Source organism: Protopterus annectens, chromosome 6.part1 (assembly GCF_019279795.1).
Source record: "Protopterus annectens isolate FY-2018-M chromosome 6.part1, PAN1.0, whole genome shotgun sequence".
In the NCBI taxonomy this organism is placed as follows: Eukaryota; Metazoa; Chordata; order Ceratodontiformes; family Protopteridae; genus Protopterus; species Protopterus annectens.
The window spans coordinates 578,336,073-578,363,899 of NC_056738.1; the positions used below are offsets into that span (position 1 = coordinate 578,336,073).

The following is a 27,827-nucleotide window of genomic DNA, read 5'->3' on the forward strand; positions in this document are numbered from 1 at the left end:
AGGCTCTAAATAAAAATCTGCCTAAGCAGCAGAGACCTCCAAAGCAGACACCCAAGCAACCGCTACCCCAAAACAAAACACGTGCAACACATAGCTCACAAAGCCAGTGTGCCGAACAGTCACAGCCCTTAAGGCTAAACAACACACCTGATACACATGTAATAGGTGACTCTATCGTCAGGCACACTGACTTCCCACTCACCAGGCTGAACAAGGAGAAGGTCACGGTGAGCTGCCTGTTGGGCGCTAGGATCCGCCACATAACACAAGCACTCAGGTCACTCCAAGGCAAGTACAAATATGACTCAGTCATTGTCCATGCTGGTGTGAATGACCTGAGACATACCTCCCTGGACTACATGAAAAGAGACATAGAGGAGCTCTCTGAGCATGTAGCCCAGGCCAGTATGACCCTGACCTTGAGTAGCATCTTACCCTCACCAAGAATGATGCCACAATATGAAGACAAGATGATCAATTTCAACAATTGGCTTAAGTATTGGTGTCATTCAAAGGGGATCCAATGTCTGTCAGCCTGGGATGACATGCTCGACAAGCCACGATGCTTCGCTAGGGACGACTTGCACCTATCACCCCTGGGCTTTCGGATATTGGCAAAGGCTCTTGCCACCCCCATAGTGCCTTTTTTAGGCAAGGCTCAAAAGACAAACCCACCTCCATAGGTATCACAGAGGATAAGAAACTAAGAGTAATGCTACTCAACACCAGAAGTCTAAACCTCAAGATGCACACACTCGAAACTCTCCTTAGCATGGAGAACATCGATATCGTTGGTGGCACAGCACGAAGCATCAGAGACTATCCATGTGCAACTAACAGTGGGTAAAACTGCCTTCCAGTTTATAGCCTGCTACAGATCACCCTCCCAAACCCAGGAACCCCACTCGGCCTTCCTGAAAACACTGGAAAATATGAAGGTCTCTCCAAACACCATTATATTGGGCGACTTCAACTACCCAAACATAGACTGGGAACATTACTCTAGCTCCAGCACACTAGCCCAAAGGTTCCTAGAATTTATAAGCTCAAATGCTATGGAACAACTTGTTACCACTCCCACAAGAGGGGAAAACATACTGGACCTGATCATCACCAACATGGGGGCTCTATGCTCCAGACCAGAAGTGTATCCCTTACTGGTAAGATCAGACCATAAACTAATCTCACTGGATATTCACATCCCGACCCCACCCCCTGCCCAGAAAACCACAGTGAAAAACTTCTCTAAAGCAAATTTCACACTCCTCAAAACCGAGGTGGAATCCTTCAAAGCCCCCGGGCCTGTGGAAAATACGGCCCAGACCGCAGAATCCTTTATAAATGCATTCTATGAACACCTTCAGGAATGCATGGATCATGCAATCCCAAATAAGACCAAGACCCAATCCTCCAAAGGCAGGTGTCCTGTCTGGTGGACCCCAGCCATAAACAAACTATACAATAGAAGGAGGAAGCTACTACATGATAGAGCAAAATCCCAAAAAGGGAAGGCATCTCTGATCAGTATTAGCAAAAAAACTACGGGCACTCATAAAATCGTCTAAGGCCAGCTTCGAGAGAAAAATTGCACAGGACACTAAGGATAATCACAAGGCTTTCTTTAGTTATGTTAGGAACCTGGGTAGGAATTCCCAGATATGCTCAGTATTAGTCCAAAATGACAAAAAATGCACCGAACCCACAGACATTGCCAACATCCTAGCTGACAGGTTCAGTGCAAAAACCCCCCCACCAAAAGGGCAAATATCTATCCCAGCAGAGTGCTGCCCCCCTCCTGACATCTCAGATGCTCAGGTAAGAGCCGCCCTCTCCAAAGCAAAAAACACAGCATCTATAGGACCAGACGGTGTCCCGGGCTGCTTCCTACATGAACTCCAAGAAGAGCTAAACCCAAACATAAAACTACTGTTCAATCTCAGCCTTACTACAGGATATGTACCCAAAGAGTGGCGTACAGCAACAGTGGTCCCTCTCCACAAAGGTGGTGCCTCAATGGATCCTGGAAACTATCGCCCCGTAAGCCTGACTAGCTTGGTCTACAAAGCTATGGAAAGGATCATCATGGACCTCATAAATAAAGATATTGGGGACCTACAGACACTGGATCCTACCCAGTTCGGCTTTGTTAAGGGCAGATCCTGCCTCTTAAACCTGGTTGAGTTCTTTGAAACAGTCACCAAGGCCATTGATGAGGGGAAGGTGGTCCACACAGCCTACCTGGACCTCGCAAAAGCCTTCGATACAATACCCCACTTGGGCATTATAGATAAGCTCACCAGCTTAAATATAAACCCCTATGTCACTAGATGGGTTGCAAACTGGCTTAAGGACAGAACCCACATGGTTAGAATTGCTGGAGCCATTTCAGACTCCAAACGAGTTACAAGTGGCGTCCCACAAGGCTCAGTCCTGGGACTTCTCCTGTTCGGTATATATTTCTCGGAGGTACAGGCAAACACGGAAGGACTGTGGCTGACCAAGTTCGCAGATGACTGCAAACTGGGTGCCATAATCAACTCTCCTGCCAACACAAGCGTCCTACAAAAGGGCCTCATAGAAACAGACAACTGGTGCCAGAGTCATGGCCTCAAGCTAAACGCCAAAAAGTGTATAGTCATCCCCTTTGGCAAAAACAAAGTGCCCACAAATTACCACATAGGTGGTAATCCATTAAGTATGGAAGAAGTAATTAGGGACCTGGGGACCCAAGTTGATAGCAATCTCTCATTTGAAAACCACGTGGCCAAAGTGGTTAGAAAAACATTTTATATAGCCCACCTAATCATGAAGGGATTCACATCTAGATCAGGGAGGTCATCGTGCCTCTTTTCCTCATCCCTCATCAGGCCCATAATTGAGTACAAAGCCCCTTTTGGGATGTACCTTACCAGACACCTGCATCAACTGGAAAGACCCCAAAAGTACCTCACCAAGAGGATCAAAGCGCTCAAACAGATGCATATGCTGCCCAGTTAAAGAAACTCCAGCTCTACTCAGTGGCATACTGCCTGCTCAGATGCGATCTGTGCCTGACGTATAAAGCCATGTCCAACCCAGAATTAATGGACATGCTGCACCTCCGGAAATCCAAATCCCATCGAGCTATGCGCTTGAGTGACTTGAACTTCAGCACTGAAATAAATAGGACATGCTGGAGGGACAGATTCATAACCCAGAGGCTCCCTTCACTCTGGAATAAAATCCCAGTCCAGGTTAGGCAGAGTCCCTCATTGACTTTCTTCAAGAGGAATCTTGATGAGTAGATGGGAGATCGTAGGTTTACCCCAGGTATCACTTCTGTGTCACTGTTAGACAGAGACACAGTATAATAACCTCGAAAAAGGGCATAGCAAAATTCATTTAAAATGGGAGGCGAAAGCCAAACACACTCTGGCTAGGCTTATAAATGCCCGAGGGCAGATAGCCTAGTATGAACCTATGAACCTATAACAGCCACCACAGAACAGCAGTAAGAATCCAAACCAGCTTTTTAAAGCTGCTGACATTATTCACTGTCACACCAAAAATTTAAAAAAGAAAAAGGACAGACTGAAGTCTTTAACATCATTTAAAGCTGTTAGTCCATCAGAGGAGCATTTGGCTTCTGGCCACTGTCTATGTGGTAGCTGTAAGTGTTTTTGTATTTATTTATTTTTATTTAACATTTATTTACTGGGAAAGTCCAACTGGGACAGAGCCCATTTTCAGCGGAGGCATGTCTTTGGAATGTGGGATGAAAATAGAGCACCCAGAGGAAACCCACAAAAAAAGCATGAAGGACATGCAGACTCTGCACAGAAGCCACCCGAGCCAAGAATCATACTGGAGAACCTCTTGCTGTTAGGTGACAGTGCTAACCACTGCACCACTGTGTCACACTAAAATGTCTCTCAGAACTGCAAAACACTTTGTGCGCCTACGCTTTTTGATGTAGCTGATATACATTGGAGCAGGTGAAGCTCCATGTATTTCAAATAATTAGGATTGGGTCTCTCCAGTCATAACTGATCAGCTGTCTGTTCTTGACATTAATATCAAGATTCACTTCACTCAAGCTACATTCTTCAGGTGATTTTCTTGACATTCTTGAACTCGTAAGTTGGTTATGTCAAACCTACTTTATTTCCTGACTTGCTAATAGCTGGAATGTGGACTGATGCATTCTGGGAATGAGTGTACTTGAGTAACCAGTGCATTACATCATGGTATGTATTGGCCAGGCACCCAGATATCCCTTAACCATGGGTTTGCAGGAAAAAAGGTGAATTTTAATCAATGGAAATGTGTTACCCAACCAAAATCCTGTCAAGGATAGGCCACTAAGTAGATCAAGTGATACAATTAAGAAAATGCCTGTCATGGGTCTTGCAGGGCTTAATGCTATGTTTTAGCAGGGTTATTGACATTGTTCTTTGTATGTATGATACAGTCCTATTAGAATCGTGGAAAGATCCAAAAATGCATTTTCCAGGCTCCAAAACTGGCATATTTAGACTGCTGGCTAAATAAGATCCATTAATACACTTAAAATTAAAGTCATGCTGTTTAAGTGAAAGAAAAAAATGGAAGGTTTACATACCAGGGACTTCTGTTGTAAATATATTTGATAAGAGAATACAGGTTCTAATTTGCTTCTAGTATTTTTGGGTCCATCTGTGTCTGTCTGTGTTTCTGTCCATCTGTTCTCATCCTAGTTTTATGAAAAAAACAGTAAGAATGTATGCATGTTACAGAAAATAAAGGGCTGCATGATTTTATCAAACACAAGAATAACTAATACGCTTCTGTGTGTATTATTTACTGAAATGTAATAAAAATGTGTACAACTAGATTAAAAAATGTGTGTGCATAAGTCCTGCCACTGTATTACAGGTTCGATGGAAGAAGATGACCCATTGTCAGAATTGATGTCTGAGTTCTCTTGGTTACGGAAGAAGAGGAGACGAAGAAAGAGAGGAGCGAGTATGATTCCACTGAGGAAAGGAGTGAGTGTCATTCATTGTACTTGCCTTAAAATAAATAACAGCATTCCTATACGTGCAGACCAATGTTATCTTGTGTTGTCAGTGTTGAGGCTGGAGGGCCCTTCTCAGTATGTTTTTGGCCAGGCTAGTAATGGTCTATAAACTGATTGCCTAATACTAATGTCAGTCTTTTTAAGTTTCTCTTTGACTGTAATAGGTTGAATGTCAGAATATTTAAATGTTTTGGTTCAGAGACATGTGATATACAGCTTCAGAAGTGTGCAGATTCTGTTTACAGAAGACAGAGATATGTATAAATGTTAAGACTCTACAGCAATTGGTACTTTTTTTGTAACACTTTTGGTAAAGTAATTCAGATATGCACCTCATATTTCTAGACCTTCAAAATGAATGCATTTCCAATGACATTTAATTAATCACACCTCAAAAAAACTTTGCTGCCATTCAGATGCTCATCACTAGATCACGTTTTCAGTAGCTTTAGCTAAATGAGTTATATCCTACCATATTCATGCACCCAAGCTGCTGAACAGCTTGAGGAGAGCAGTACAAGGTCAGTAGTTCGGGCACCAAACCTTCATAACCTTCTTGCTGTTGATAAGCAATCTTCCCTGCAAGTTTTGAGTGATCAGCTGTTGTAGAGCACTTCTCAAAGGCTGGGCACATAAGTAACTGGGTCTATATTATATTTTCGAAAGTTTCAAACATCGAACACCATATGGTTGACACCATATGAGTGATGTTTGAAATTTTGAAAATATAATAAAAAAATAAAAATAAAAAACTATACTTACCTAAACGCTGTAGGGCTGCGCACCCCACACCCCTGCTACTTAAATATTCCTACTCCGAGATCGCACTGCATTGAAGTAAAGGGAAAATATTTCCTACAGCGATTTCCATGTTACACGTGCAACATTTTGACGTTTCAACCAATCGGGTTCGCTCAATACGCGTTCGCCGTTTACAATTTTTGATCACGAGATAGGAACCCAAGTAACCAGTTGGGGAATATCTTCCATTTGACCATTTTTTTTTGTGAAGAACAGTTTTATTTTTCTGTCAGAAATTCATGATAAGAGCTAGAACTGGTGTTTTAGTGGTTGTCACTAAAAAAAAGTCCTTTAAGTTACAGTTTTAGACAGGGTTTCAAGTGGGGAAATACCTTGCAAATGTTTACTTTTATTATACTTGGAGGAGGATAGTACTAGATATTATTTTTTTTTTTGGGGGGGTTGCCTTTCAAAATTTATTGAAAAACTTACTTCTTTCAGTCAGGCTGTGCCACACTGACTGTCAGAGGCTTTGCTACCCACTTGACAGCTTGTAATTTCTCATTCCCTGGTGAGCTGCTCCTGAAGAAGCCACTAAGGACTTGAGAGACAGGTATGTCTTCTTCTGCTGTTTGATTGCCTTTTCTTCTGACAAGGGAGAACCACACTTATCAGTGTCAGACGAGAAAGCAGGTGATGCTGTACTGGGGAGATACTTTAAGGAGCTTCATTCCTGGGAAAGGAACATTTCTTCTGGCCAGTCTTTTTACTGGTGGGATCTCTCAGGAAAAGAAAACAAAGCTAGGCATTTTTCTTTTGTTTCACATAAGTTAGACAGGTAGCACTGCCTGTGTTTTGCTAAGGGTTTATTTTAATACCTTGCAATCTTTGAATTCTCAGTCTTCCCAGAATTTTAAATGAAAAAGATGTTCTTCTGCCTCTCAGATTCTGATTCTGATTGTGAGGGACAGGAATTAGCTTTAAATTATGCTGTTCATGTTTCGATGCCACGGGTGGGTGTGGGGGATCAGATTCTGAGGGACAGTTCTTTTTGGATTCCTTTCTATAAGTTTTTTTTTTCTGATACTGTTGCAAGAATGAAGCAGTTGTTTCAGTCTGGAAGCAAAAAGAAATGCCAGAATCCCAGCAAAGATATTATGACAGGTGGATTTTCTTCAGCCTGCAGCTGCTCCTCTTGTCTTGCCATTATTTGAGGTTGCTTTCTTGGCACCCAGCAGTTTACCTGACTGTTTGCCTTCTGCCCCAAGAAGTCTAATAAATTATATAAGACCCACAAATTTCTCTTTTTCAAATGCCAGATTAGAGCCTGCTGTGATTTCTTTAAAACCACTTCTGCCAAATATATTTTGGCAACTAACCTTATTCCTTCTGACATAGATAGGAAGAAAGCTTGTACTGCTTCTGCCTTAGCTTTCAAAGGAGTGAATTGTCAGGCTCACGTATCAAAGTTTCTGCTGACTTCCTTTGATAATATGAGGAAATTAATTGCTGACCTTCCTTCTTTCCAGACTAAGACCTATGTGAATTCCTTAATATCCTCTATGTCTCAGGTAACCAAACCCTCTTTACAATTATTATATTCCTGATGTTGTATCCGGAGCAGTTACTACTGGGTCTGTGATGAGAAGATTTGCCAAGCTATGTTCCCAGTATTTATGAGAGAATATTTAATCTGACATCTTTAACTATTTATATAATAAGCAGGACAGACTGAAATACATAAATGTTAAAGAAGTCATGGCCCTAATAAAGGCTCTCAGTTTTCTAAATCATCTTTGGGTTCTAGGCCCTCTACTAGTACTGACAGACAGCAAGCACCACAGTGATATGGTACATAAACAAATGCGGGGAACCAGATCTTACCCCCTTTGTAGACTAGTTATAGTAGGCTGGGAACTAGCAATGTAGCACAGTTTATCCATACAGGTCACTTACATTCTGTCAGAGCAGAATATTATTTTAGACAAACTGAGCAGGACTAGGGCAGACACTCATGAAGGAAGTTGAACCTGGAGGTATTCCAGGAATTGATTCCTCTTTAGGGAACTCATCAAATAGATCTGTTGCTTCCATTCACAACAGACCAATAAGTAAATTGTGCTCCAGGACTCCTTTCATAAAGGCCTGGGTATTGGTCAGCAGTTTCAATATCTCATTGTGGAAGTTCACATACTGAGAGAACACACTATTCTCCTGGACACCATAAACTTCAGCTGAAACCTCCTCATGGAGCTATAAATAGATCAAAAAGCATCCTGGTGATCTTTCAGAGATGGGATATCAGAAAAATATAATCTTTGTCTAGTTTGAATGTAGTTTGTTTTACTTCATCCAACTTGGCAAAGGGTAATAGATTGCAGACAGTCATAACAAAGTTTAGGGTCTTGTATGCTTTTCCTGTGCTGTCAGTGCTCTCTTGACCTCTGGTGGAGTTCCATGCTGAAAGTCCTGTTGTGGCTTGAGCACTGGTCAGTCTCAAACTTTACAAAGAGGACAGTTTTCACTTCCTCAGCCATTTCTTCTTCCATATTCATCAGAGCTATAGGAAGTCTAGAAGCTTCCAGTAAACACTGTATCTAGGCCACTTACAAGGACAACTAGAAAAAGTTCCTTTCTTTTGTCCAAAATATGGCATCATCACTCTTAGTTTGGTAATCTCTGTGTCTGTCTGTTGAATCCCAGCCACCTCTTTTGATTTGGGTCTCACTTATGTCACTAAAAATATACTAGATTCAGCCATCCTGGCCTACCATGACCTGTTAGAAGACAGTACTGTGGCCCTCTACATGTTGATTATGCAGTCTTGAGTGGAATACTTCATCTTGGGCTACCTGTGAAGAGACCTGTGTGTGCCATGGGACTTCAGCTTCGATATGGCATTCTGTCATATCTGCTGGTAAAACCACCTGGTTTGGTAGATTCTATGATTGAGTCTTTCAAGATGCTTTTACTGTTGGTCATTACTTTTTCTCAGAAAATCTCAGAACTTTATACTCTTACCTGCAGAACGGTATTTTACTTTTCCACAAGAACATTTTTTTTTCTTTAAGGCGGTATCTCAGCTTTTACTGTGAGAGCCGTTTCTTTCCTGTTGTCTTTTTTAGGTAAATCAGAATAGAGGATAATACATTTCTGTGCCCTAGAGGTTGCCATTAATTGCAATTTTACCTCTGTAGAATCCATAAATAATGGTCAATAGAACAGTTTTTTTAATCTGTTATGTGTCTGAGAGCAAGGGTTTTGCACTGACCATATGGGAACGAAACACTTTACTATGAGCATGCTCGGCAAATGCCTCCTGAAATTGGTGACTTCTGAATGTGTTTGCCCACAGGGAATTCACAACAGCCATATTTCTCTGCAGCAGAATGTCACTTCAGACATGTGTCCCCAGCCGAATGTACCACAGAGAAATGTCTCACAGCCTAAGCACCTGAACCATCTGTGTATTGGCAAACACGTTTGGTTTGTGTGGAAGGCTCAGGTTGATGCTTCAAATTCTACATTTGGTTAGTTGTTTTGACACTTTTTCCGTACAGGTAATTCTTTATTTCACAATACTGAAGAAGTTCAGAGCAGCCAGTTAGATGGTACTGTTTTAAGGAGGGTCCTGTATTATTATACACTTTTGCTTAAATGAAAGGTTTGACTAATGGGAAGTCAGTTAAGTGAGGTCTGATAGTGGCATTTTAGTTCATGATCTGTGGACATGTATGTTATAGTTATAACATGAATGCCTTTTCTTACAATTCCCTCATTCTGCCTTCTGAGTATGCAATATATCTCTCAGATTCATTATAGTTCAGTCCTTTTTTAACATGATGTCATGCCATTCAGCATAACGTTTAAGTACTTATTGTCTCATCATACCTGCTTTGTCTTTTTATTCAACAGAATAGCTGAAGGAAGTACTGGCGTTGAATTTATTTATGTTTCATGGCACACCATTTCATTTTTCAACAGTAATGCATAAGTCAAAGTTATAATTGTCTTTATACCTGTGTGTGGCTACACATCTTTAAGAAAACCATTGTCAGGTAATAACTTTACCATAGCTGAAGCACAGGTGGACCAGTATTTGTTCATTATTTTAAAGACTACATAGGCAGTGACAATATGCTTTATTAAAATTACATTGTGCCATACCGCTAAACTTCTCTGAGGTTTCATATGTTTTCATGATATTTCATCAACAAAACACCTGAGGGGAGTGCACAGTTAAAAGCATTTTGATATATTGTAGTACAGTATTTGGATTTGCTAATCCTAATGGCTGCATGTTGCAAAACACAGCAGATGCATGTATACAGTATCTTTAGATGGTTGGTGCTACTGTGTACTTTATGGATACTCCTGTTTTAATTCAAGAGGACTTTTACCAATGTAACTTACAGTGCTCTCTGCTCTTTAGTGTCATTTGGTTCAGTTTAAAAAGTTTTATCTGTTGCAGTTGCAGGTCCATACCCTGTTATGCTTGGAATATATAGCTTTAAATACTAACGAGGTAGCTACAGTAAACTGCATGCCACATAGTACATTTTCTTCCAGAGAGTTTGCTCTGATTAAAGACTTTGTGGAGGTCAGGCCACTTCCATATTGTCTCTTTGTTGTTTTACACACTATCGTAATAAACCCATAGACACCACAGAGTGCAATGAGAGAGAAATAAATCTGCTGAAGCAATGCAGTACATTTGCTTTCAAGAGTCTGTATTTGGAAATATAATTTGTAGTGGCAACATGATCCAATTTCAACCACCAGGAATACTTGAAGGAAATGTAGCCCATTAAAAAAAGAATATAAGCTTTGTATCCAGAAATTTAGTTTATTTTTTACTTTAAATTAATTAACTGAGAAGCCTAAAATGTACAGTGTGCTACATTTCCTCCGTGTTGCTGGGGAAACAGCCTTAAAGGAATTAAATAATTTTACTTTTGAAGAAATAAATGATAAAATACCAGTAATATGAGACAAGTATGGGATTGTTGTTAACCTAAAAAGAACTTGCCATTATACCTCATTTGTTCTTTACAAGGTGACAACGTTCTTCTGAGACTGTGGAAGATTAAAGCCACAGATTGTTAATTTGTTAAACTGCATGACCTTTAAGAAGAGAATAGTTTGTGTTATAGGAAGTGATGAAGCAAGGGGCATTAATCTGGCCTTATCAAAAGCTGTGACTGCATGCATAGCAGGTGAAATTACTAGTACATATTAAAATAATTAACTGAGTTTATGCAGTTATAAGTAGACTCATGCACAATTTAGAAAATTATATATAAAGTGCAGCTCAGAAGTCCAGAACTCAGGCTTGTGAGCCCTGACTCTTCAAAAACTAACGTCTGAGTCAGGCAAAAAGAAGTGGCTTCTGAACCTCCTTTGTACTTCTTCTACTTGCATATACTAATTCCAAGATTACTGTTCTTCGGAGAATTCTCCATGACACCACAGCCTTTGACTTGGTATATATTTCCCTTCGTCTGTATGCTCAGATTCACTCTTCCAAAATTACAGTTATGGTCTTTAGAATTTTAGTAGGCAAACATACAATAAAATGCTCTACAGTTTGTATTGTTATTCAAAACAAGTACATTCTAAGCAATGATCGGTATAAAACAACAAAATTAGAAAAAAGGAAATAATGGAAAATAAATGCAATCATGAATGTAAAACCTGACAAAACAAGTTCAGTTACAAAATACAATTCCCATAAACACAATTGATTAAATGTAGAACAAAAGTTCCTTAAATTCATTCCTCATTGTTAGTTATAGTCCTAATGATTACACATTAAAGATTTCAGGTCCATTCCTTTTCATACCAATATCGTAATACAGGAATATATATATGAAAGATGCAATTGTCTGACAGATCTTCAAGTCACCGTGATCAATAGGCTGGAAGAAATCATGAAATGCAGACTACATCTTTAATAACAGTATTCTAAAACCCGCCCAAAGAATCCTAAAGAACCCTAGAACAAAATTAGTTAGTGAAGAGCATTACCAGTGGAAAAAAGACTAAACCAAAAGGATTAAAAGGACTACACATAGTCTCAAAGTCTGGCCCACTGCTACAGTGTTACAACAATATATCGAGAGAAAAAGGTTAAAAAACACCCCTGCACTAATCAAGCTGACGATAACAGTAGCGACATACTATTTCTCCCATTTCTCTAAAGGAAACCGCCTTTCACAGTCTGCATAACAAACCAAAAATACCAGAAGAATGTACTGATAGTCAGCATTATAATTCCCCAGTCTGCAAAAAGAAAGGTTGCATACATTGCGGCAATGTTGCAAACCTGTAACAGTAAGTAATGTCAGAGTGCTGAGGAAGCCATGCACGCATACTGATGACAAAGCCAGAGTAACAGTTCCACGGAAAGGTACTTCAAAATACACTCAGCAACCTTATAAAGTAGCTCTAAAAGGACACACAAATACTCAAAATGCCAAAGCAAAAATAAAAAAGAAACTTGGTTATTATCTTTGGCAGTACATGAGCACCTTCATATATTATACCTAACACTTGCACTGATTTTGTTGTTCACTGTATTCATTGCACCTTCTGACAATATCTCCTGTGACATTAAAAGCTTTTCTTTCACTCTACCTCAACAGGCCATGAACCAGAAGCCATTTGTGAGTCTTGCCTTTAAAGCCTTTGTTTTTTGGACAAACCACATATTCCGTAGGGGCCTTCATTTTAGGACTGCCAAAAATTTTGGTATAAATGAAACTTTCTATATTAGAATCCAAAGCAGTCATTTACCTTCCCCACAAATGATTCCTCACTTTCATATCTGTGACACTCAAACATTCACTCTACTACATTCCCACACACTTCATTCTGTCCACCAAATTCCAAGTTGACAGAGTGACAGAGATCTCTTGTGGGTAACAGAAAATGTTAGGACATATAAAACATGCAGTAGACAGTAATCGTAACTGGGTGCCAGATGTGGAGGTTAATATGGGGAGGGGGTATTTCGTGCTGTACTTCAGCTTGACAGAAGCAGTGGTACACAGCAGTACATGATCAAGCCTGAAGTACCCAAAACATTCTGAAGTAGGATGTATCTGTTACTCCTGATGACATTACAGTGGAGAATGGCAGGACTGCATAACAAAGCATTTCACCTTACAACCATTTGTATGAGATTTCCATGTAACCGCATGGCGGATAAAAGTGATTATTTCACTGGGAATGCAGCTGACATATCTTAAAAAGCAGCATTGTTTGCAAAGTCCTACGTTTTTCCAGACTCCTACTTGTACCTCCTAAAAGGATGGAAGAAGCATTAATAAACTAAGGGCCTTATGGCAAGTGTTGTGCTAAACTTGTCAGTGCCCTTTAATGTTTAGGGGGTTGCTTTTTGTATTTGATACCACTAAAAGACCATTGTGCAGTAATATGGCTGTTCAGCTAACTATAGTGGTGTCTCTTCTGTTTTCTCAGGGTGTCTATAAAATGGAGAAACACTATACAAAGCTAATGTACTTCTCTAATATGTAGGTGTAAAACTCCATGACTGATGGATCTCCCTGAATGATGTGTTCATTACTCAAAGTCAGAACATGCTTATGATAGCATCTTTCATTTTTAGACCGTCCGTCATTAATGACATCTCATTTGCTGAGCATATGCATGCACCTAGAACCACACATGAATATGCACCTGTGTGATTTAATTTGAAATACAAAAAAAGTCTAAATGCTAATTTTATAACTTAAAGACATGCTGAGCATTATATATCCTGTAATCTCAGAGCTGCCAGGTGTAACAGTTTTTGTTTGTGCTCATTTAACAGTTTACTTTTACTTCCTTGTACTTACATTCTGTCCTTGTACATTCAGCATAAGTTCTGTTTTCTTCATCAAATACTTTTATTGCTTTTTGGAGAAAAATGTTTCTAAAATATGTAAAATTGTATTGGAATGTAAGTTAAACAAAAGAATACATTGTTATTTATACATTCCTGAAGAGTCACAAAGATCCTTAATGCTCATGTTAAGGGCCATGGTAAAAAGGTCCTGATTATGAGATTTCTGATTTAGAGACACATTAGCCATGATGAGGAAATACCACAGTATTTTTCTGAATTGCCATTAACTTCCAGAAGATTTCTTGTGGTAGTCAACAGTGGTGGCTACATTGTGTTAGGACAGGCACATTCTTTCAGTCACTCATGCACACACACACACACCTTTAAGGCATACCATATACAGTATGCCTGGTGTCTAATGCTCCCCCTTGACCCACATTGTGGTTAAGTGCCACTCAAGCATGAATTTAAAGAGGTATCCTTCATAGCTAGTGGTTCCCTGCACTCCTCTATCCCTATTCTGTATAAGTGCTACTCAGGCACGAGTTTAAAGAGGTATCCCTGGTCGCTACTGGTTCACTCCCGCGCAGTGTTGCAGGCTCTGCTCATTAGTCTTTTTTGCAAAATGGGCAGGCGAGTGGAGATACACCTTGTGGAGTGTTTCAACGGCTACATTCTAGCCCTTTAGGAACTATGGATCGAGCGGACAATATACCTAACTTGTTTCTTAGCAGTGGCAACAATGGCAATTTGGGTGAGAGAAACGATATGCAGAGAAGAGAGGTCACAACACTTGACCCACAAGGTGACTTTTCAGAAAATATTTTAACGTTTTAACGTTAAAAGACTGGCTCAAGCAAAGAGGGGATTTGGGGGACTATTTTGTCAAGGATGATGGACATGTTGCTACATATGCTGGCAACTTAAACATATTGAATGATTTGTTATTCAAATACAAAATTTTAAACATAGATAATATGTATTTGAGAGAATGTTTGCATCAGAAATTAGTACCGAAGGGCCTACGTGTATATAAGTTCCCAAACAATGTTGTATTAGGTTCACCTTTTCATTCTTTACTTCTTAAAATGTTTGATGACTGGGGTTTTGATTTAACAAGGGCAATTATCAAAAACAACGAAGATGAAATGAGTAATCTTATGAAGCAAATTGAGACTACTAATGAGCGTATTACCAATGACCTTTTATTTACTGTTGATGATGAGAAAAAGAAATATTTTGACCTAAGGAAAGTTATTGATTCTAAATGTGACAAAATATTAGAAAGGAAAAAGAAAAAAATCAATAGAGATACATTTGAGTATCAAAATCATGTACATTACCCTAAGCCTAGGAGTACCTTAAATTATGCTTCTAGGGGTGGTTTTGAACAAAATGGTTATAACAATGAGAATGAAATTTATTTGCACACTGAAGACCAGTTAGACCCTTTAGAATCCCCCCCCCCCCCGAGATCAAAAAGAATAAAGAACCAGAGGGAGGGGAATTTTCATCAGAATGGATGGAGGGGGAGGGGGAAAAGGTAATTCATTCCCCTGATTTGTTTTTTGTTTTTGAAAATCTTGAACAGGTGGAGACGGTGGAAGAAGAGAGTCTTTTAGACAATGTAGTTTGTACAAGTAATGAGTTTAGGAATTTCAATATTTTTAATTACACAGAATTGAATGTTGATCAGGTATATTTTAGTTTATTTTCTAAAGGGTTACATTTTGTTCCTAAGAAAAAGTGTGATATTAGCAAACTTGTGATTGATTTAAAAATGTTTCTTAGAAAAGTCAATTTTGAACTGATTTTCCGGGAGGGCCATCTATGTGGAGACACATCTAATGAGCTAAGAAAGAAAAGTATTTGGAATCCACCTATTCATGCACAATTGAAAAATTTTGAGATATTAGTTGAAAATTAGTTAAGACAGGCAGTGAAGAATAATAAATTTCTATCTAATCTTTCATCTATTAAACATAATTTATTACATCAGTTAAGAGAAAATGCTAATATAAGGGTGATGAAACCTGACAAAAGGGGTGGTATTGTCTTGATGAATCATATAACGTATGAAGCTAAAATGTTTCAGTTGCTCTTGGACACATCAAAATATGGTAATGTATCCAAAAATTAAATCCATATTGGATATAGAAGAATTTATTCTACTTTATATGATTTGTTTTTGGAAGGATTTATAGATAAGGATTTATTCGATTTTTTATATAATGATAAACCAAAAATTCCTTCCATTTTTGGTATTCCAAAAGATCACAAAAACTACAAAGATCCCCCCTCTGCATCCTATAGTAGCGGCTGAAGGTTGAGCTATTTCCCCTTTAGCTAGATTTATTGATGTTAAATTGAAAAAAATCTATGATGAAACATGTTTCGTTTTTAAAAGATTCTTGGGACTTTTTACAAATGGTTAACAAAGATTTGTAAGCAAGACCTTATTTTTGTCACAATAGATGTAGTGGATCTTTTTGGCTGTATTCCACATGAGATAGGTCTGGAATGGTTTGAGGAAGCCATTAGATCCTCTGGTGATATATTAGATAATGAAATTTACACTTGTACTGTATTGATGGAAATGGTGCTTAAACACAACTATATATATTTTTCAAGGAGAGTATTTTCAACAAAGGAGTGGTGTAGCGATGGGAGCAAGATGTGCTCCCATCTATGCCAATATGGTGCTTAACACCTGGGAGAATAATTTTATTTTTTATAGTATATATAAGGATTGTTGGTGTTTATACAAATGTTATTTAGATGATATAGTTATTTTATGGATAGACACCAAAGATAAGTTAGATGAGTTTATACAATACATAGGTGATACTACTGACTTTTTAAAGTTTACCTATGAAATTGGCCTTCGAGAAATTAACTATTTAGATGTGACTTTAACCAAAGATGAGAACCATTTTAAATCAAGAATATTTAGGAAGAAAACTTTTTCCACTTTTGTGTTGGATTTACACAATAAACTTTGCCCATTTACTTCAACTGTCCGGTGCTTGGCTTCTCCTCTATTCAGTGCTTTGTGGATGGTTCACTATGAAATGGGGTTACACACATGCTCTGTGGTTGTTCCAGTACATGGTACAGGTATGGGAGAACAAAATCATTTAGGGGTAGCGAAGTTCACAAGAAAGAAAAAAAAAGACGCATCATCATACAACTGATAATCAAATTATATGTGTTAATAAGGATGATTTGATTTCCTGGCCTAAGAGTGTTCTGCAGACAGCTAATTCTGGTGGTTGTGTTCCTGAACATGGTTCTAATACTAGTTTGGCTAGAGAGCTTTCTGTTGTTTCAGAGAATGAGGAGGAATCTGATGAGGAAGTGTTAATCACCTAGGAGACATGAAGTCTAGCCACTCTGATTCTTTGGAAGGTGAACCTGATTCCAAACAAGTGTTCACTTTTCCTCAGATAATTTGCTAGATTTAGTGATGTTTTTGCTAGGGAACAGTCTGGAACTACATCAGAGCTAGGTAATGTGCATGACATTATGGAGGACGAGATGCTCAGTTTGGTGGCTATCCCCCTCCCTATTTTACTGACCTTGGAAGCTGTTTATAAAGCTACCTAATAGACATCAACATCTACTCAAGCCAACCCTAAAATGGCTCAGGGAAAGTAGAAAGTCTCCTAGAGTATGACAGGCCTCTTTTCTCATTTTACTGCTGACCCAGCTGCGGTCTCTCCATTTGCCTACTGAAATAAAATGTCCTTGGCTTCATCTAATCAACAGCCCCTGATAAAGAGGGAAATGTTTAGATCTTCAAAGGAAAAGGATCTCTTTCTAGTACTCTAGCTTTTAGAATGTTAAATTATCAGGGCTAGATGGGCAAATGTATTTTATAGTGTGCATACAGTTTGGATAATGTGGCTGCATCCTTACCTCCAGAGTAAAAGTCTTTTACAAATGAAATTATTTTTAATTTCACTCTGGTTTTGAAACACTCTTTGAGAGATGTGTTTAAATGTGTAGCTACAGTCTCAATAAATGCTGATTCTTCTGTTGTATTAAGATGGTATGCTTGGTTATGTAACAGGAACTTCTCTGATCATTTAAAAGCTACAATTCTGAACCCACCTTTAAGTTCTGAATTGGTGTTTGGGCCCTGTGTTACACATATTCTCAAACAGTGCAATGATAGAGGCAAATTAATGTATGGTGTATCTAAGATGTTTTGTGTACCCAAGTTCTCCCCAAGCAAAGCATCTGCCTTCAAGGGGCAGAACAAACAAAAATCCCAGCACAAACATCAGGGATTCAGAAGGAAATGGCAGCAGGATAATTATTTGAAAACAAACTACAGGGGGTCTGTTTCTGAAGAAGGATCAATCCTCTACCAAGGCATGACTGTGCCAAGTCACTGAGAACCCCCTACTGCTTCAGCAAAGCCATGACTGTGCTGAGTCACAGAGAACTCCTACTCCTCCATCAAAGGCATGACTATGCTGAGTCACAGAGAGCCCCTACTCCTCCATCAAAGGCATGACTGTGCTGAGTCACAGAGATCCCCTACTCTTCCGTCAAAGGCATGGCTGTGCTGAGTCACAGAGAACCCCTACTCCTCCGTCAAAGGCATGACTGTGTTGGGTCACAGAGAACCTCTACTCCTCTGTCAAAGGCATGACTTGCTGAGTCACAGAGAACCCCCTACTGCTTCAGGAAAGGCATGCCTGTGCTGAGTGACAGAGAACTCCTACTCCTCTGTCAAAGGCATGACTGTGCTGAGTCACAGAGAACCCCTACTCCTCCATCAAAAGCATGACTGTGCTGATTCACAGAGAACCCCTACTCCTCCGTCAAAGGCATGACTTGCTGAGTCACAGAGAACCCCCTACTGCTTCAGGAAAGGCATGCCTGTGCTGAGTCACAGGGAACTCCTACTCCTCTGTCAAAGGCATGACTGTGCTGAGTCACAGAGAACCCCTACTCCTCCATCAAAAGCATGACTGTGCTGATTCACAGAGAACCCCTACTCCTCCGTCAAAGGCATGACTTGCTGAATCACAGAGAACCCCCTACTGCTTCAGGAAAGGCATGCCTGTGCTGAGTCACAGAGAACTCCTACTCCTCTGTCAAAGGCATGACTGTGCTGAGTCACAGAGAACCCCTACTCCTCCATCAAAAGCATGACTGTGCTGATTCACAGAGAACCCCTACTCCTCCGTCAAAGGCATGACTGTGCTGAGTCACAGAGAACCCCTACTCCTCCGTCAAAGGCATGACTGTGCTGAGTCACAGAGAACCCCTACTCCTCCATCAAAGGCATGACTGTGCTGATTCACAGAGAACCCCTACTCCTCCGTCAAAGGTATGACTGTGCTGATTCACAGAGAACCTTTACTCCTCCGTCAAAGGTATGACTGTGCTGAGTCACAGAGAACCCCTACGCCTCTGTCAAAGGCACGACTATGCTGAGTCACAGAGATCCCCTACTCCTCCGTCAAAGGCATGACTGTGCTGAGTCACAGAGAACCCCTACTCCTCCATCAAAGGCATGACTGTGCTGATTCACAGAGAACCCCTACTCCTCCATCAAAGGCATGACTGTGCTGAGTCACAGAGAACCCCTACTCCTCCGTCAAAGGCATGACTGTGCTGAGTCACAGAGAACCCCCTCCATCAAAAGCATGACTGTGCTGATTCACAGAGAACCCCTACTCCTCCATCAAAGGCATGACTGTGCTGATTCACAGAGAACCCCTACTCCTCCGTCAAAGGTATGACTGTGCTGATTCACAGAGAACCTTTACTCCTCCGTCAAAGGTATGACTGTGCTGAGTCACAGAGAACCCCTACGCCTCTGTCAAAGGCACGACTATGCTGAGTCACAGAGATCCCCTACTCCTCCATCAAAGGCACGACTGTGCTGAGTCACGGAGAACCCCTACTCCTCCGTCAAAAGCATGACTGTGCTGATTCACAGAGAACCCCTACTCCTCCGTCAAAGGCATGACTGTGCTGATTCACAGAGAACCCCTACTCCTCTGTCAAAGGTATGACTGTGCTGATTCACAGAGAACCCCTACTCCTCCGTCAAAGGCATGACTGTGCTGATTCACAGAGAACCCCTACTCCTCCATCAAAGGTATGACTCTGCTGAGTCACAGAGATCCCCATCTCCTCCGTCAAAGGCATGACTCTGTTGAGTCACAGAGAACCCCTACTCCTCCGTAAAAGCCATGACTGTGCTGAGTCACAGAAAACCCCTATTCCTCCGTCAAAGGCATGACTATGCTGAGTCACAGAGATCCCCTACTCCTCCGTCAAAGGCATGACTGTACTGAGTCACAGAGAACCCCTACTCCTCCATCAAAGGCATGACTGTGCTGAGTCACAGAGAACCCCTACTCCTCCGTCAAAGGCATGACTGTGCTGATTCACAGAGAACCCCTACTCCTCCATCAAAGGTATGACTCTGCTGAGTCACAGAGATCCCCATCTCCTCCGTCAGAGGCACGACTGTGCTGAGTCACGGAGAACCCCTACTCCTCCGTCAATGGTATGACTGTGCTGAGTCACAGAGAACCCCTGCTCCTCCGTCAAAGGCATGACTCTGTTGAGTCACAGAGAACCCCTACTCCTCCGTAAAAGCCATGACTGTGCTGAGTCACAGAAAACCCCTATTCCTCCGTCAAAGGCGTGACTATGCTGAGTCACAGAGATCCCCTACTCCTCCGTCAAAGGCATGACTGTGCTGAGTCACAGAGAACCCCTACTCCTCCATCAAAGGCATGACTGTGCTGATTCACAGAGAACCCCTACTCCTCCGTCAAAGGCATGACTGTGCTGAGTCACAGAGAACCCCTACTCCTCCGTCAAAGGCATGACTGTGCTGAGTCACAGAGAACCCCCTCCATCAAAAGCATGACTGTGCTGATTCACAGAGAACCCCTACTCCTCCATCAAAGGCATGACTGTGCTGATTCACAGAGAACCCCTACTCCTCCGTCAAAGGTATGACTGTGCTGATTCACAGAGAACCTTTACTCCTCCGTCAAAGGTATGACTGTGCTGAGTCACAGAGAACCCCTACGCCTCTGTCAAAGGCACGACTATGCTGAGTCACAGAGATCCCCTACTCCTCCATCAAAGGCATGACTGTGCTGAGTCACGGAGAACCCCTACTCCTCCGTCAAAAGCATGACTGTGCTGATTCACAGAGAACCCCTACTCCTCCGTCAAAGGCATGACTGTGCTGATTCACAGAGAACCCCTACTCCTCCGTCAAAGGTATGACTGTGCTGATTCACAGAGAACCCCTACTCCTCCGTCAAAGGCATGACTGTGCTGATTCACAGAGAACCCCTACTCCTCCATCAAAGGTATGACTCTGCTGAGTCACAGAGATCCCCATCTCCTCCGTCAGAGGCACGACTGTGCTGAGTCACGGAGAACCCCTACTCCTCCGTCAATGGTATGACTGTGCTGAGTCACAGAGAACCCCTGCTCCTTCGTCAAAGGCATGACTCTGTTGAGTCACAGAGAACCCCTACTCCTCCGTAAAAGCCATGACTGTGCTGAGTCACAGAAAACCCCTATTCCTCCGTCAAAGGCATGACTATGCTGAGTCACAGAGATCCCCTACTCCTCCGTCAAAGGCATGACTGTACTGAGTCACAGAGAACCCCTACTCCTGCATTCTGCTCTTTCTTCTCTTCCTTCTTTTCCTCCTACTCCTAGGCTGTCATCAGACCTGCAACCTGGTCACAGATAGTCTCAGACAAATAGGTTCTGAGAATAATTCAGAAAGGATAACCTCCTATGAAGCTATAAGGATACACTTGGCAGTAGGTAGAAAATCCTCCCCTTTCAGGGGAACTCCCCCACATTCACCAGATGAGACAGCGGTGCTCCCTTCGGTGCTCCATTAGATGGTAGAGGCTGGGGTCATAGAACCAGTGCTTACGATAACATAAAGGCAAAAGATTTTCCTGCAGAATCTTTTTCGAACCAAAAAAAGTAGCACTCCTGGAGGCCTCTACTAGATTTGTCCTTTCAAAATAGACTTTTTAAAAGTTTCAAAATTCAGAATGTTCACCTTATGGTCGGTCCTAGTGTTCATTGTTTCATGGTGACTCTAGATCTCAAGGATGCATGTCATCATATTCCTATTGCTTCCAATTTATAGACATTTTTGAGATTTGCTGTTTCTGCATCTATTTATTTATTTTATTTATTTATTTTGTTTTATTTTACATTTGTTTACCGGGAAAGTCCTACAGGAAAAAGGTCCATTTACATTGGAGACCCGGGGAGAAAAGCTCCATAACATAACAGTACAAATACAACAAATGGCAAAAAAATTTCTGTACAGAAGTATATATACAATCAGAGCTCCATGTCTTTATATGACAACACATAATCCACGAATGACAGAAAATTTCTATACAGTGGCATATATACAATCAAGGAGATTTTCCGTACCTTAGTTTGATTTGAGCAATCTTGGTATATAGATAGCAAAACTTTGAATTATGTATTGGTAGTACAAAGCATAAAAATGAAGGAATGGAATCTGGAAAATAATGCTATTCAGGAGATATGTCATAGCGTGAGAAATAGTTTGTATGATAGTAGTTCCTGATAGGGAGTATTTGAGTACTACAGAATAGCTGAGGTAAACAGTGAGGAGATGAGTTGTGGCAAGTTAGGAGGAGAGCAGAAAAGATTTTATGTAATACAGGGACAGAGCCATGATTGCAAGAGGTGTGACTTTAGTGATGTCTTGAAAAGTGAGATGGATGGTGCAGAGGAGATACTTTAGGGGAGGTTATCAGTTTTCTGCATTACCCTTTGGACTATCTACTCTACCTTGACTGTTACAAAGTGTCTGGCATGAATAGTTACCTGTTGCAGAACCCTAGGCATCAACGTTTTTCCTTATTTAGATGACTTGCTGATTTGTGCAGGTTGCATCTCTCCTTTCCCATCTGGACTTCAACTTTAACCATCAAAAGTCCTTCTACACACCCTCTCAATGAATTATTTTCCTAGAGTGTTGGATAGGCACAGTAAAAAGGATGGCTTTCCTGCCAGAATACAAAGTTATGACTTAGCAGGGTATTTTCTTAGATTTCTTTTTTCTATGCGTGGCCACAGCAAGAGAGTTTCTGAAAATTCTAGGCCTCATGGAATCATTGATTCTTATGATACCACTAGCCAGACTACACATAATAAAAATTCAATGGTACTTAAAGAATTATTGGCTCCAGCACCTTCATCCCTTGGATTTCAAGGTACTGGTACTGGGATTTGTAAAACAGGAACTGAGTGGTGGCGGGATCAATAGTCTCTGAATCTAGGGCTCCCTTTCCCTCTTCACACCGCAGTCCAGTCTATCCATAGGTTCATAGGTTCACGATACTAGGCTATTGGCTTGGAGGCTGTTATAAACCTAGTTAAGAATTTTACCCATGTTCCCACAAAGTCAGCACCTGTTTCCCCTGTCTAGCTAGGACATAGGTGGGATCCCAGGGGTGTATTTTCTGTTTTCCATCCAGTTATCCAGGTTCCTCTTAAAGAGGGCTAGTGAGATACTCTGCTGGACTTAGAGAGGGAGTCTGTTCCACAGATGGTGAGTTTTTGAGACACAAATCTATCCCACCAACAAGTTCTATTAATGTCACAGACCAGGTTGAGGCCTTGCATGCAGGTTGCACGAGTGGAGTTTGACTTACGGATATGCAGCAACTCCATCAAGACTGGGTCTGAGATGGCTTTGTATGCCAGAACCAGGTCACCTCTGAGCAGTCTGTATGAGACCAAGTAGAGAGACAGGGCTTTTAGTCTGTTTGTGTAGGATGGGTGTTTGAGGCCGTGGATTTTCCTGATCAGGAACCTCTGTGGTCTCTCCAGCTGCTGCATGTGCTTGGGAAGATACATGCCTAAGGGGGCATTGTGTTCAATAATGGGTCTGATAAGGGAGGGTGCAGGGGTGTTATGGCCTCCTTGTTCCTGGATGAAATACCCTTACTTATGAGATGGGCCATGTAGAAGCCTTCTGTACAATAGAGGCAATGTGGTGGTCAAAAGTCAGTTTGCTATCAACTTGGGTGCCCAAGTCCCTCACAACTGATTGCATGCTTAGAACATTGTTATTAATGTGATAATTAATGGGGGCACCATTTTCCCCAAAGGGTATAATGATGATGCATTTCTTGGCATTCAGTTTGAGGCCATGCTTCTGGCACCAGTCATTAGTTTGGATAAGGCCCTCTTGGAGGATGTTCACATCCCTAGGGGAATTTAAGACAGCATGCAGCTTGCAGTCATCTGCAAACATGGTCAGCCAGAGATCACTGGTTTTGGCTTGCACCTCAGAAAAATATATCCCAAACAATAGAGGCCCCAAGACTAATCCAGATAGACTCTTCAGATTTTGTGTGGGGAGCAGTGTCCTTGGGAGTTCAAGTGCAAGGCTTGTGGGGTCTTCAGGACATGCCAAAGCATATAAATGTAAAAGAGATGCTGGCAATGATTCATGCCTTAAAAATTCTTCACCACTTATAGATTCTATGTCCTCTTCTTGCTGTCACAGACAACATTACTGTGATGTGGTATCTGAACAAGCAAGGGGTACAACCTTATACCCACTTTACTGGTTGGCAATGATGGCCTGGGAGCTGGCTGTGCAGCATTCTCTGACTCTTCAGGCCTCCTGCATTCCATCACAGCAAAACACGACAGAAGGCAGACTAAGGAGATCCTGGACAGGCCCTCATGTTTGGAAGCACCATATAGAGGTCTTCCAGGAATCAGTCCAGATTTGGGGAATACCTCAAATTGATGTTTGTCTCCATTCAAAACAGACAACTGAAAAATTTCTGCGCAAGATATCTTTGCAGCCATACTTGGAAGACAGACTGTCTATCAATCCCATGGTCAGGAATATTCCTGTATGCCTCTCTACCCTTTCCAATGATTCTCAAGGTACTTCTAAAAATTCAGAAAGACTTACTAAAGATCACTGTGGTAACCCCCCCTTTGACTCACACAAAGTTGGTTCTCATTTTTAATGGAATTACAAGGGAAATTACCACAAACTTCCTCACAGACTGGATCTGTTGACCACACCATCAGTGGCAACTGCTATACCCCATCTTAGAGCAATTGCAACTTGCAACTGGCAGCCTGACTGGTTCTATTTTGATAACTTTTAGGCATTTTGTTTCATGAAGATGTGCAGCAGGTATTTAAGGGTGCAAGAAAACCTGCAACTAGCAGATCTTATCTTTATAACTGGAAGACGTTTTTCTAGATGGTTCCTATCCAATAACAAAGGTCCTGAAAGGATTTTGACCTCTCTTGTTTTGAAATGTGTGTGATCTACTTAGAGATGATTTGTCATATGCTTCTTTCAAAGTGTATCTTGTGGCCATCTCAGCTTCTATACCTATGGATCCCCCTGTTTTTTGTGGCCAGATTTTATGAAAGGAGTGTTGCACATAAGACCTGTTATAAAGAAAATTCCTGCTTTCTGGGATCTTAACTTTGTTCTTGAAAAATTTACCTAGCCTGCTTTTGAACCTGCCTCTCAGTCTGATTACAGTTCATTACTTGGAAGACTGTTTAACTCATTCCTCTGACATCTGAAAGGCGAGTCTCTGAGCTGCAAGTTCTCATGTTGGGCCAAGCCTATCTGATTTTTGACAAGGACAGGCTTGTGTTATGCACTAATCCATCATTCATGTGTAAAGTTGTTTTAGATTTTACCTTGAGTCAAGCTGTCACTCTCCCAGTGTTTTATCGTGATCTGAAAAACAAGAAAGAAAAGATTCTACATACCTTGGATGCGCCCAGGCAGCTCATATACTACTCTGACAGAACAACCCCCTTTAGAAATGCTGAACAGATGTTTGACTTTTATGTGAGGGCTAAGAGGTTTGGCTTGCTTACTGTACTCTGCCTGAATATTGCTGATCTCTGTCTGCATTTTATTTTGAATTGAAGTTTTTTTATTTAACACTTGGTTACTTCTATTTTGTATCTTATTCTTGTATTCAATTTGTTCTGTTTTAAGTGTTCTGTTCTGCTGGAGTTTTAAGAGGTCTCTGCTAGGCTCAGTTCAAAAAGTTAGCAGGGAATTCCATTGCAAACAATGAATAACATCAACTAATTAGTGGGAGGAGCTGAGAAATAGCATTCTTCATATAGCTAGAATTATCTCTATTTAGCTGGAGTGCTTGTTTGGCTTGCTTGCTGTACTCTGCCTGAATATTGCAGATCTCTGTCTGCATTTTATTTTCCCCACTGACCCGCCTAAGTGTTGTTGTATTCTTAAACTTGGTGGCTTTTGTGTTGCCTGCCCCCACTATTAATCTGATTTTAGACACTCTTCCCAGTCCCATCTCATCAGCTTATTCTTCTGAGTACAGAGAGCTAATTTGGGAAGGCCCACCCCCTTAATTTCTTAACCTTGAATTGTCTTCTGTTTCCTTCCTTCCCAACTAACTTAAAAAATACACTTTATTCAGCTGCTTTTACTGTATTTGTGTTTCTTCCTACTTTATTCCTTTATTTTGCTTCTGCTGCTTGTTCTTAAAAGTGTTCAATTGTATTTATTATTGCTGCATTTATTACAGCTTGTTAGTAGCCTGATTAAATTGTAACTGTTATTCTTAGTCTCTTAGTCTTGGTTTAAGCACTTGGGCTTCAGCCCAGTTGTTTTACATTAAGAAGGTTTGTAGTCTACACTCTTGTGACAGGAGAGATAGCTTACATCCTTCCAAGTTGGGAATTGCTGGTGGAAGGCTTAGTGTGTCTGTTATTGTAAAAGTGTGTTAGTTTTGGTTTAAGTGCTTGGGCTTCAGGCCAGTTATTTTACATTAAAACGGTTTGTGGTCTACACTCTTGTGGGAGGTGAGAGTAGCCTCTGCTCTTCTGAACTTGGAGTTGCTGGTTGAAGGCTTATTGTGCATGAGTATTTGAACTGTTTTTTTTTTTTCCGGAAATTGTTGCACTTTGTTTGCTGTAGCATAGACTAGATTCAGACCTGCTGAATCTAGTTATTTTTGTATAACTTGAGCACTAAACCAGGCCATCATTTGTTGGAGAGGATTCCCCTGCACCCTAGTGACAGGAGTGTGCAGTTAAAACTCACTTGATTGAAGGTTGCTGGAACAGGGCTCAGTTTTGAGCTTTTTTTTTGGATAGGTTGTTTAAATCAGTTTGCTGTCATTTGCTACATAATTACAGTATTTGTGAGGATTTGCACTTGTTTTAGCACAGCTCCACAGAGTTTGGTGACCAGCTACTGCTCTGCTGTATTTATCTGATCAATCCAAAGTATCTGCTGATCTCTGCTAAACTTAAGTAGAATTTTTCACTGTATATTGCACTTTTGAAGTGTATTTTTACTATATCACTGCTTTTTTTAAATGTTTTTTTTCTGAAATTGTTGCACTTTGTTGTAGCATAGACCAGATTCAGACCTGCTGAATCTAGTTCTTTTTGTATAACTTGAGCATTAAACCAAGCAATCTTTTGTTGGGGAGGGTTCCCCTGAACCCTAGTAGCAAGAGTGTGCAGTTAGAACTTATCTGATTGAAGGTTGCTGGAACAGGGCTCAGTTTTGAGCTTTTTTATTGGTTAATTTGTTTAAATCAGTTTGCTTTTATTTGCTACATAAGCACCATGTTTGTGCGGGTTTGCACTTGTTACGCATGGTGCACTGCTGAGCAGCAGTGGGCACTGTTGGCGGTTATAGACACAAAACTTCTGCCTGCAAATTTTCCCTTAGTACTCTGCTAGTGTTCCATCGGTGAGTTCTCACATGTGTCCCTCACTGACAGGTGATAAATTCAGCGGAGGTCCTGAGGTACAACACAGATCCTACCCACTAGACCTTTGTATTTTTTGTCCACTTCTCCTGTCCTCAACTTTACCTGGTCCTTTCTGTCATTTCTCTGTTTTCTGACCACATCAATTTACCTGGCATTATGGACAGACAATTTTGCACAGTTTCTCCCATGGTTGACATGGGCATCCTGAGGCAATGTAGCAATTGCCTAGTGTACACTGACAACCCACTTCTTCTAGTCCACACAAATTAATATGTGAGAGATGCATCTATATCAAGAACCTAGAATCCAGTCTCTCTCACTCACCAGTCAGTTCATATGATACTAAGCAAGTTGTCAGCATGCACACCTCACCTCCTGCACC

At 40.9% G+C, this 27,827-nt stretch overlaps 1 protein-coding gene across 3 annotated transcripts in view; it reads left to right on the top strand.

Moving 5' to 3' along the window:
• The window catches only part of ADAM23 (ADAM metallopeptidase domain 23), a 1,167,569-nt gene that overhangs the window by 542,357 nt on the left and 597,385 nt on the right, over positions 1–27,827 (top strand). For all 3 annotated transcript variants that reach the window (XM_044076026.1, XM_044076027.1, XM_044076028.1), the window contains exon 8: positions 4,894–5,006. In XM_044076026.1, coding sequence (XP_043931961.1) covers positions 4,894–5,006 — 113 coding nt within the window. The remainder of the gene's footprint in view (positions 1–4,893; positions 5,007–27,827) is intronic.